This window comes from Terrapene carolina, unplaced genomic scaffold (genome assembly GCF_002925995.2).
Source record: "Terrapene carolina triunguis isolate 2854851 unplaced genomic scaffold, T_m_triunguis-2.0 Scaffold58, whole genome shotgun sequence".
Taxonomy (NCBI): domain Eukaryota; kingdom Metazoa; phylum Chordata; order Testudines; family Emydidae; genus Terrapene; species Terrapene triunguis.
Genome location: NW_020664409.1, coordinates 33,906,632 through 33,918,613, shown reverse-complemented (window position 1 = coordinate 33,918,613; position 11,982 = coordinate 33,906,632). Strand labels below are relative to the sequence as shown.

The 11,982-nt window shown below is 38.6% G+C and overlaps 1 protein-coding gene across 1 annotated transcript in view; it reads left to right on the top strand.

Moving 5' to 3' along the window:
* Positions 1-11,606, top strand: part of USP14 (ubiquitin specific peptidase 14) — a 30,561-nt gene extending 18,955 nt beyond the window's left edge. The window contains exons 11-16 of the mRNA XM_024210762.3: positions 2,564-2,629; positions 2,973-3,065; positions 7,390-7,518; positions 8,933-8,993; positions 10,927-11,034; positions 11,216-11,606. Of these exons, the coding sequence (XP_024066530.1) occupies positions 2,564-2,629; positions 2,973-3,065; positions 7,390-7,518; positions 8,933-8,993; positions 10,927-11,034; positions 11,216-11,367 (609 nt within the window). The 3' untranslated portion in view covers positions 11,368-11,606. The remainder of the gene's footprint in view (positions 1-2,563; positions 2,630-2,972; positions 3,066-7,389; positions 7,519-8,932; positions 8,994-10,926; positions 11,035-11,215) is intronic.
* Positions 11,607-11,982: the final 376 nt, after the last annotated feature.

Below are 11,982 nucleotides of genomic sequence, written 5' to 3'. Positions count from 1 at the left end.
CCCCCCCCCCCCCCCCCCCCCCCCCCCCCGTTCAGTCAGGGGTATTTATGGTATAAGTCACGGAGCGGTCACAGGCTGTGATTTTTTTTCTTGTCCATGACTTTTACTAAAAATACCCATGGTTAAATCGTAGCCTTAATCATGCTGAATTGTGCTCCCAAACTATCATAGGGTTTGGATAAATATTCTCATTTGAACTGAGACCAAAAAAGCAAATGACCTAAACGCTTGGAGCATGTCTTTCCAGGAATAAGGCCAAATACTTTGTACTACTGAGAGAAACATGTAGGTAGTACCATTCATAATTGCGGATATGTTTATCAAGTCAGCCATTGTTGAATTTGCCACCACCTACAGAAAGATGCTGCTTTGGCTGTTGGTGAAACAGCTGGCAGACCAAGCGGGAGCAGAAGCATACTGATAGGCCGAGCAAGCAGAATGCCAAATCTGAGAACCCTTCCTACACAATGGTGTAAGGGAATGCGAAGCTGACAAACATAAATGGAAGGAGTACCTGTTAACTCCCCCTGCTTCCTCAGCAGCCAAACTATCAGATTTTTTTTCTTCTACTTCACTCATCCAATGGCAACTGCTAGAATGGTTAGTGTACTGTCAGCAATAAATTCTGAGGCAAACAAATTTACAGCAGCATAAAGCAGAAGAACATTTAGAAGTGAGTTATTAAAAACTAATGCTACCCTCCTGCAAAAATTGCGGGGCTTTCCTGTGAATTTATGCCTAACATGCAATATTATATGCACGGCCCAGTTTACCACCAGGTGTAGTATTTGTATAAAATAATAGTACTTTGAGAGTTGTTTACATTTTATAAATTATTTCCACAAGAGTTCACTCTTATTTGTGAGAGAAATAGTGTATATGGGATGAGAAACCTTATATAATTTTTTTTTAAAAATTACATGGGTTTCATCTAAATAGAAGTAGAGTAAGTAAATTTCTCCAACAAGAAAAATCAAGGGTAAGGCTGAAAATCTTCTCTTTTTGGGACAAGCCGCCTGAGGGAAGACTGACCTTCCAGAATTCCCCAAACTTAAAACTTGGGGAGAGAAAGTCATGATGACAACAACCAGGCCACTCTAGCTTTTTACTAGTCTTAGTCTGCACCTGAAGGAGGTCCATGAGCAAGAAGTGCTGTGCCAGCAGAACATTACTGTCTGGCTTCTGGACTGCAATTCCAGCCTCTGCTCTGAGCCAGAAGACTGAACTGAAGAACTTGCAAAAAAACCCATTACCTTAAGTATCATATTTTTCTTTTTTGTTTTCATTGTCTGGAGACATCCCAGTCTATTTTAGCCTTTTTATTTTTAGGGTGTAGAAATGTGCATGCATAAAGTCTGCATGAGGAAGGCACCAGAAGGAGAGTTCCTTTGGTCCAAACAACTCTAAATACTGTCAAATAAAACTATTCTCTAAAGTGTGTTTAAAAGTCCTGAAAGGCTTGAAATTTCCATCTGTAATTTCTGGTAAATAAGAGTGGTGAAACTTGTGTTTATAATACACGTTAACAGACTCCCTTGATAATAACTCAGATGGGGGAAAGAAAGGTAGCTACCAGACAAGAACTGAATTCTAAGAAGGTAGATTTATAATTAGCTCTGAGGTTGCGCTCTAGACATCAGATGGTTTTGTTTCAGTATTAATCAGCTCCAAGTTATAAATCTGATTGACTTTGGTTACAAATCCCAACTAATCAATTTTACCAAACAACCAGGAATCTTCTTAGAATCCTCTGTAAAATGTATAAGTATTGACTGGTTTTGATATTTGATTATTTAACTATGATTTTAACCCCAGTCCAATATTGAGACTAATGTATTGATTTTTATCTTGATTTAATAGTTTATTGCTTTATTATTAGTAATAGCTTAGCTTTGGTGATATATTTTCTTGATCTTATTTTTAAGTGTTAATAAATCTTTATAAAAAAAGATATACTTAGTCACATTTCTTTTAATAATCATGGTTCCTAAACCTTTAACAACCTGGTATCCATCCAGGTTCTTAATCTGAATGTCTGATCAGCTCCCCCTAATTAGTCTTTGGTTTTGTTTGGATTTTACATTTGTTTTTTACTAATGTGTTTCTAAATAATTCAAACAGTGTTCTAAGATAAGTCTGTTACTCAGTTCAGGGCTATGCTCTTTTGTTAATTACATTGATAAAATATTTAATTTTAACTAACATTTACACTGTTACTATTATAATTGCTTATATCCAAAATCTCTCACTGCACAACTAGTTTATAGCATGTAATTTTCTAGTGGGGAAAAAAAGCTTGCTGTTAGGAGATAATTATATGGTATCTTTAAATTAAGCATCGCAAATGTTTATGGCATTGAAGAAAAACATAGTCCTTGTGCAGAGAGCTCTCATATTCTAAACTCTTATGACATATCAAGCTGTAGCAACCAGGTAGAAGACTTTGATGGGTGGAATAAGGACTAGGGTTAAGATTGTATATGTTCCATGCAGCTGCTTTGGTTTTATGTTGTATAGGTGTGCATTAGTTCAGTGTTAATACTATTGCTAATTTCTTTTACAGCGTCTTCAAGACGAAATCACAAAACTTTCTCCAACATTGCAAAGAAACGCTCTGTACATCAAATCTGTGAGTAGTAATCAGTCATCACTATTCTTGTAATCTTATTAACTTCATCATATTGACAAGAACTTTCTGGCTCAAAACACTAAGTTGTTACTGGAACAGAATGTGTTGAACCTTTGCAGATTTCCAGAACCAAGAAGTGTAAAAATCTGAGCAATTTATTACTTTATTTAATCCAGAGGCTCCAATCAAGATTTGGCACTTTTGTGCTAGGTGTTGCACAAACACATAGGAAGACCCAGTCCCTGCAAGAAGAGCCTACAATCTAAGACAAAAATGCTAAATGTCTAAATTCTCTGTGAAAATCTGAAGTATAATGGATCCGTCTAAATATTTTCTTATTTAGTCCAAGATTAGTCGTTTGCCTGCCTACCTGACTATTCAGATGGTTCGATTTTTTTACAAAGAGAAGGAATCAGTGAATGCCAAAGTTCTTAAGGTCAGTAGCAACCTTCATCAACATTATATTGACATTTAGAGATTTTATAAACTTGGAGATCAGAATTTGTTCTAGTTCATTAACACTTCAGACAGAATACTATCTGCAAGTATTTTTTGCTCTCAAATTACTCCTTATATAGACAGAACATCTTCATTCCAAAAGCATACAGTATCTTTGAATAAAGAAATATATTGAAACTGTCACAAAAACTACAATGTCAAATTAAATGTTGTTTTTCTGCATGGGACTGAAGTTAAATTGCCCTGATGCTATTAAGCATTTTTTACCCTGTCTTTCACCATTAGTTCAGAGGAGGAGGTCACATTTGCTACTTTGTGACTATCCTGTCTTGGGTGAGGGGTCTTGCTTTCAGCTTACTCCCCAATCAACACTCTGAGGGGAGAACTTCCAAACTTAGTGGGCCTGTTATCTTTGACTGACTGCTTCATTTTGTAGTGTTCAGGCAGCAGGGCTGCTTAGATTACTTCCTGGCTGTCAGAGAGGGAAGAACCTGCCTCTCCATCTCCTTTTAGGAAAAGGAATGAAAAAGAAAATGGAAAGTATATAAAATAAAGGCTTGTGTGGCCCATTTATGATATGACAGGACCTCCAAGAAAATGTGTGCACGTAGAATGGAAGAAGGATGTGTGTGAAATGAGAGCAGGAGGGCAGAGGCAGCTTTAGGTATAAGAAGCCTCTTGGGGCTTTACTTATTTGGAGAGACCTATAATCCTGTACTGCTTTGACAAGTCCTAAGCCAGCCCACTCTCCTTTTTCTGAAACCCACTGAAAAGCAGCACAACAAAAAAGTCTCGCTTCCTTCTAGCACAAAGTAAAGACTGGTTTTGAGAGAGGTGGGAAAAGATCTGAATGCTTGCATGTAACAGATCCTATATATAGTACTCTGTTTTGCATAGTGAGACGGTTTAGAGGTGAGTAGAGAGATTACAATGAGGGAAGATGTGAAGGTGTGCATAGCTATAAAGCACAGATGTGCCAGTTTATATGTAGCTTGTTAGTGGGGTGTGTACATGGGGTTACACCTCTACCCCGATATAGCGCTTTCCTCGGGAGCCAGAAAATCTTACTGCGTTATAGGTGAAACCACGTTATATTGAACTTGCTTTGATCTGCTGGAGTGCACAGCCCCCCCCCCCCGCAGCACTGCTTTACCGTGTTATATCCGAATTCGTGTTATCGGGTCGTGTTATATTGGGGTGGAGGTGTATTTGTTTGCACAGCATATGTAGCTAGGATATAGGTGTGTTTACTTGTGGTGGTTATGCATGTTTTTGTCCTCTAGCTGTGCCACTACAAAATTGCACAATAGTGATTAATGCTGCTACATTGGGCCACTTTGAATACACAGTTAAAAAGTAGAAATGTTATAGTGGGCATAAATCAATTAGATTTCAATTAGGAGAAATTTAGCATACACAAATTTACAAAATCATTTTCCCAAGAATTCAGGACAAGTTCTATGCCCCGTTTTAAGTTTCTATCTTTTTTTAGTTTCGACTGCAAATACACATTTTTATGCTCAGCAACTGAAAAATAGCCATGCATTTGGTGCCTAATACAATTAGATGCCATTAGCGACTATGCAACTGAAAACATAGTAAAAGTAATGTAGTTAGCATGCCAAAAGCCAGTTCTTAACTCCTCATAGCTTTAATTTTACTTGCCTGTATTTAAAACCAATGAAGTGACAATTTCTGATGAACATCAAGTCACGTGTAGTGTTTAATTCTGTAATTCAGCACAAATAACTCAGTCTCCCTTCTTGAAGGTTCATGTGGGAGATTCAGCATTTGCCAAATCAAAAAAAGGAAAATAAAAATATCTGGATATGAGACAAAGTATGGAAAGTTTCAGCCCCAAAGGAAAGCTAAGATTTAGTGAAAATGGAATTATGATAGAAACTGAGTTTCAAACTTGACAGCATTGAGAATGACAGTGGCCAATTATGTGGTAGTGGATGGAATAAAAGGGGCCCTTTTCTGCCTGGGCTGGCTCTTCACTGCCTTGTGTCCCTGCCAGCAAATCAGATGCCTGCAACAGGCTTCCAGGAATACTCAATGAAAGCTCTCCCTTTTAGCCGAGCGAGCTTATTAGCTGACTAGCATCATGCAGCTCAGGGAGCGTGGTGTAACGCGACCTGATATAACGCGGGAAAGCAGTGCTCCGGTGGATCAAAGCAAGTTCAATTTAACATGGTTTCACCTATAACACGGTAAGATTTTTTGGCTCCCGAGGACAGCGTTATATCGAGGTAGAGGTGTAGCTTGAAGAGTATGGTTTTCATACTCTTCACACTTAAAAATGGATTGATCTTGGCAGATAAATATCTATTCCTACAAAGGTGAAATGACACAAGAACTAGGGGTCAGAAATGAAATTAATAGGCAGCAGGTTTAAAACAAAAGCAAGTATTTTTTCACACAACACACAGTCAACCTCTGGAACTCTTTGACAGAAGATGTTGTGAAGACCAAGACTATAACAGGGTTCAAAAAAGAACTAGATAAGTTCATGGAGGATAGGTCCGTCAATGGCTATTAGCCAGGATGGGCAGGGATGGTGTCCCTATCCTCTGTTTGCCAGAAGCTGGGAATGGGCGACAGGCGATGGATCACTTGATAATTACCTGTTCTGTTCATTCCCTTTGGGGCACCTGGCATTGGCCACTGTCGGAAAACAGGATACTGGACTAGATGGACCTTTGGTCTGACCTAGTATGGCCGTTCTTATGACAGCAAATAGTACTGTAAAAGAGTAAAATAAAGAACTCTGCTAGGTATGAACACTTTGAGAAAGCATTCACTAGTTGTATTTAAAATGAAATTATAAATTCATAACAGTAAGTGGATAGGCAATCTAAACTCTATGCTCAGATATAAATAACTCAATCCCACTGAGATGTCAGTTATTCAGTGTATCTATAGAGAAAGGACTGTTAACATGTAAATGTTTGTATTGACTGTGTTTTAGTTTGTTGCAGCTTACACCACATTGGCCTGTTACAGAAACACACACCAACACTACCCCATATGGAGACATACATAAATATTTGTACAGAAACTCCTCACTTAATCATCCCAGTTAACATTGTTTCGTTGTTACATTGCTCATCAATTAGGGAACATGCTCGTTTAAAGTTGTGTAATGATCCCTTCTAAGTCGTTTGGCAGCCGCCTGCTTTGTCTACTGCTTGCAGGAAGAGCAGCCCGTTGCAGCTAGCTGGTGGGGGCTTGGAACCAGGGTGGACCGGCAGCCCCCCTATCAGCTCCCCACTCCCCTAAGTTCCCTGTGCGGCAGCCACCCAGCAGGCTATCAGTTGCCGGCAGTTCAGCTTTCCCTCCCCTCACTACCATGTGCTGCTCCTGCCTGCTGCCTTGGAGCTGCTCTCGGGAGCCTCCCGCTTGCTGTGCGGGAGGGGAAAGAGGGGGGCTAATGTCAGGGTGTCCCCCTGCTCCTGCCCCCCACTTATCCATCCCCATAGAGCGGGGGAGAGGGGGAGGACACAACAGGGCTCAGGATGGAGGGAGCTTGCTGGTAGCAGCTGCTGTCTCAACTTCCTGATCTACTTAAAAAGGCAATGTACTTAGACTGCGGTCAGCATTCTTAAAGGGTCAGTGCGCATCTCTCTCTCTTTTCCACCCGCATTGTGTGTGTGTCTGCCATGCTGTCTCCCTTCCCTCCATTTGTGCTGCCTTGTAGAGTGTGAGGCTACATTAACAACAATATGTTAACCCTTGAGGGCTCAGCCGAGTGCTAGTTCATCATTTAGCGCAGTAAGGCATTCCCTGGGAAATATCCCACCCTCTGACTCCACCACCTCAACCAAGCTTCAGAATCATCATTGCTGTGTACAGTATAAAACTGTTTAAAACTTATACTGTACGTGTGTGTGTGTGTGTGTGTGTGTGTACGTATGTATGTGTATATATGTCTTCTTTCTGGTGAAAAAAATTTCCCTGGAATCTAACATCCCCCCTCCCCCATTTACATTAATTCTTATGGGGAAATTGTTTCACTTAGTCACATTTTTCAGGAACGTAATTACATTAAGCGAGGAGTTACTCTAGTCAGTTTTTCAGCAGAAAGGTAATCGGACAGTTGTGTGCATTTCTATAACATCTATTATGTGGACATCTTAAATTATTTTATACTTTTGAATAAATCAAGAAAAGGCTGTCAGAAATATGGCTAAGTGCATTTAAATTATCAGAGGGGATTGGTTTTCTATGGAAAAACACTTCTTCAATATGGAATTATAAATTGAGCTAATAGCCTGACTTTTTTTGTAACTTGTTCCTAGGATGTCAAATTTCCTCTTATGTTGGATGTATACGAGTTATGTACATCAGAACTTCAAGAAAAGATGGTCCCATTTCGGTCAAAATTCAAGGATCTAGAAGACAAAAAAATAAATGAGCAGCCAAAGAATGTAGGTTACATGACTATTTCTTAGCCATTTTGATTTATGTAGTATCCTAAATTTTTGGTTTCATATAATCAACGAAAGTGGGATAGCATGTCTTAAAGCTAATATGTATCAAGTCGTAATTTACAAACCTGCATGCTGACATAATGGGCCACAGTTTGAATTTTTTTCATGACTTACCTAATGTCATTTTAAAAATTTACCTCACATGACGTAAAAGTCTCATCCAAGGATAGGCCAGAAAAACAATTCCCTTAAATATTGCACATTATTTTTCATTACCTATTGAAAAACTGAGCGAAATGTCTCACATACACACATGTACAATATTGTCTAAGTGTAACAAAGCGGTCAGCATAGTTGTTTGAATGGAAAAAAGTGCTGTATGCTAGTTCTTACGTGGGAGCAACTTGTTTGTTGCTATTTCCTGAAAAATCAACTTCTAAGAAATATAAGTTAAATCACTCTTACCAGACAAATATGTTGTTTGTGCTTTAATTTTAGTAGGGAAAATATGGTGCAGTTGATCCTTTTTTGGCAGCTGGAGACCAGTCATATAGAACAAAGTATTTTTTGCTATGCATAAGTATTTTCTATAAATACGTAAACTGTGACATGCCTAAATACTGCTGCTTACTGGCAGATCATTTAAATCTCAATAGAATGAAGCTGCTCTCTCAGCTCTATATCCTAAAGGGGTGCCAAGTGGCTGTGATTGATATTGAATCGAAGAGCAGGAGTAGATGTGGTCTTATTAGCTCAATAGTATGTTTTTAAAACTGCTAGTTATTTATTTACGTGCTTTGATTTTTGTTACAGCACAGGATATTTCTATAAGCAATTTTGTTGTATCCTGTATACTACACTGATCTAGGTTCTTCTTTAAAAAAGATGTTAAGTTGTACGTTAAGCTATACCATTGTATAGCTATTGCTAAAGTTGGACTGTTCATATCCCAGGCCCCATCAGCTTTCATTTCAGTCTTTGGAGGAGGATTTTTTTCCCTTTAGATGGGGGAGAAGAGGTATTTATTGTGAACAGAATTGATAACCATTTAGTTTGTCGCCCATCTTTTTATTTTCCTTTCTAGCCTCTCCCCTGCTTTCAGAGTGACCCTAGCAAGAGCTGAAAACTTTCTATTGCAGAATCTTGTTGGCACTCCAGTCCATTTTCACATTTTCTGCGGCTTATATTGTCCCTGTTGGGTGATTTTGGGTGCCAACCTTGAGATCTTGGTGGGGTAATTTTCAGAATGTGGCTGTTGAGCATATTTTGGAAATCAGGTTCCATTAAGGTGTTTCATGTTAAGCAACCAAAAAAATCAAGGCAAACAATCTCTCTTGAAAGATGTAGGCCATACATTTGATACAGGTATAGTAAAGCATTTTAAAATTAATAATCAAAAATTGTTTTCCAGTCTAGTAAAGGTGATGGTGCACAGAAAGAAGTTAAATATGAACCATTTTCCTTTCCTGATGGTAAGTGAATTTTGAGAGGTTTAATGTCAATTTAAAACTTGTATCCTAATTAAGCAAGGGGGAAAATCTCCCCAGCAGAGAACTTTATTTTTCATGACTTTGAAAATGAATTATCAGAAACCCTGGTGCAGTGTAATAGAATGGAAAGATTAATGGCAAGTTGAGGCATGTTTGCTATCTATTTAAGACACTTCATCACAGAAGCCCTATACTCATTCATGGGACAAGCAGATTACATGCTGTGCACTGAGAGGCACTTGCATTGATATACAGTTGCTTTCCATGTCTCCTGGCTGGGAGTTAAAAGTTGAAGTCCAAAGTCAGAACTTAATTTAAATAGAAATACTTATTTTGTAATTACCATGTTTTGGGTTTTGTAATTAGTACACTCAACTCATTTCTCTTGTAGAATCCAGGCTTCGGATGCAAGTAATGAAAAGTCCACTTAGGCAGCAGGTGTAGCAATGCAAGTTCAACTCCCACTCTATTGTGGTGGTTTGACACTGAATGGACAGGGGCAGCCAGGGAGTGGGTATATTGGTGGTAGAGCATCCAAATGATGTTCCATTGAACAGATGAGCACAGATTGCTTCCAAAGGGACCATAGTGCAGAACTTCTGAAGGACAAAAGACATGGGGTAGTGTGAGCTCTCATCCAGTTCAGTTGCTTGTATTCTCCCGTTTCAGATGCTGCTATCCATCTGTGTTCATCCAGGTTTTTCCATACTTCTGTGTTTACAATGATAGACTGCAAAGGAAAACCGCTCCCCTTTTCAGATGTATTTAAGATGCAGATTGAAAAGTAAAACCTCAATGAGTGTAATTTAAGCTCCATTTAAAAAAAAAAGAAACACCTAAGCCTTGTACCCTTTCATTTGATTCTAAGAAATCACCACCTAGGGAGATACTGCCAGGACTGAGCTGCTGATTTTAAAGCAGTCTTCACACACAATGAGCGATGGCACATGTCATCTACATACTTTCAGTAAATAACCATGCAATAAGAAAATTTGTCCATGTTTCCGTCCGAGTTCACAATAAGAATAGGTGTAGGAACTTCAAAATAAGTTTCCCATAGCATATTAAGTTACCATGAAAAAAGAGAATTGTTTCCAAAACTAATGTGGGCAGGAAAATGAGATCTGCTTTTAAGTTCAGCATACTCAAAGGTAGCTCACTGGACTCAGCAGGATTTCTTCTATCCTAATTCAGATTACAAAATCATTTCCCCTGGTAAAAGTTGACTTAAATGATGCATTTAGTGTGGTGATAAATTACTACATGTGAATGGTAGTGACGTCACGGGTTCCTTTCAAGTTGAAAAGCATGAATGATAGTTATTAAATCTGCAAAAACAGCTGTTGATCTTTATTTACCTGAAATGTTCTATTTCATATTGACTGTAGAACTATGCTGTAACCTGCAGTAGAGAACTGAACATTACTCTGCATTTGGGTTTTGATGCATTTGACAACGTGTCAAGCCAGCAAAATCTAACTCTTGGTACAAGGAAAAAGCTGACCTTGGTTGCTTCAAACAGTTCTATTTAAATGGAAAAATGTATTATCTGCACTAAGCCAGGTTAAAATTTTTAGTAAATGTCAGGGACAGGTGGAAGGCAATAAACAAAAATTCACAGAAGCCCACAACCTGTTCCTGATGTTTACTAAAAATACCCTGAGGGGGACAGAGTGCTGGCAGGGCTTGCAGCTGCTCTGGCAGCCCTGCCCCAGAAGTCAAAGGTCCTGGAAAGTCACAGAATCCATGAACTCCGTGACAGTCGTATCCTTAGCCATAAGTATTGTAGTCTAAAGGTGATTCTGGCAAGGCAAGCTTAAACTGCGTGCAGATTTGTGTTACTCATTAGGCTCTGTGTCTTGCATGTAAAGTCCATTTACTATGTGTAATCAATATGGTGAAATTTTTTCTCCAGATATTGGCTCCAACAACTGTGGTTTTTACGAGCTGCAGGCAGTGCTAACACATCAGGGAAGATCTAGTTCCTCTGGTCATTATGTATCTTGGGTAAAAAGGAAACAAGGTAATATCCTTTTCAATGCTATTAACTAACGTACAAGTTAACCAGTGCAGTTAAGTTTTTCATTTAAACAAAGTGTTTTTAAACAGGGCCTCAGTATTGCCCTTTCCTCCTAAGGGATACTAGAAATAATTCTTATATTATTTACATGTTTATAATTCAAGTATCTTTTTGTTTTTTGTAGATGAATGGATTAAGTTTGATGATGACAAAGTCAGCATTGTTACACCTGAAGATATTTTGAGGTTATCTGGGGGTGGAGACTGGCATATAGCTTATGTTCTACTCTATGGACCTCGCAGAGTTGAAGTAATTGAAGATGAAGCTGAACACTAGTCTACAGTTTTAGTGGTTCCTGCCTAGGTGTGAAATAAATGTTGATCACTGATCATTTCTTTATCCCTGGAGCTGTAGCATTGGAGACAATTTGTTCAAGCCCTTCCTCCTCATATGAAGTGGGAAATTAATCTATTTGAAACTGATCCATGTACCAAACACTTACAAAAAATCATTGCTGGACTGTACTGCTGCTCACTCAGTGGTAGTAGGACACTTATTTACCTAAGGATAGATTTAAAAAAGTTAACTAAAATGAGCCTCCCTCTTTCTCCTCCAACTTCAACCAAATATTTATTACACACCTATTCTTACATCATTTGTTATTCTTGCATGGTTTATACCACTTGTTCAATAGCTCTCCATCCTTTGCCTTGTCTGACATGGAAGGGAAATTATTTCCTTGTGTAACTCAGTGCTGCTGCCCGTAACCCACAGAAACATGGCTACAATCAAGTATTTGTCCAGTCTGACCTGCTGACTCAGTATGTTCTGTTGCTGGCATTTCATGTCTTTAAAATAAATGGTGATCAACAACACTGACACTGTTTAAAATTATCCTTTCTTGGTCTTGAAATGTGATATGCCATCTGTGCTTAGAGCAGGCACTTACAC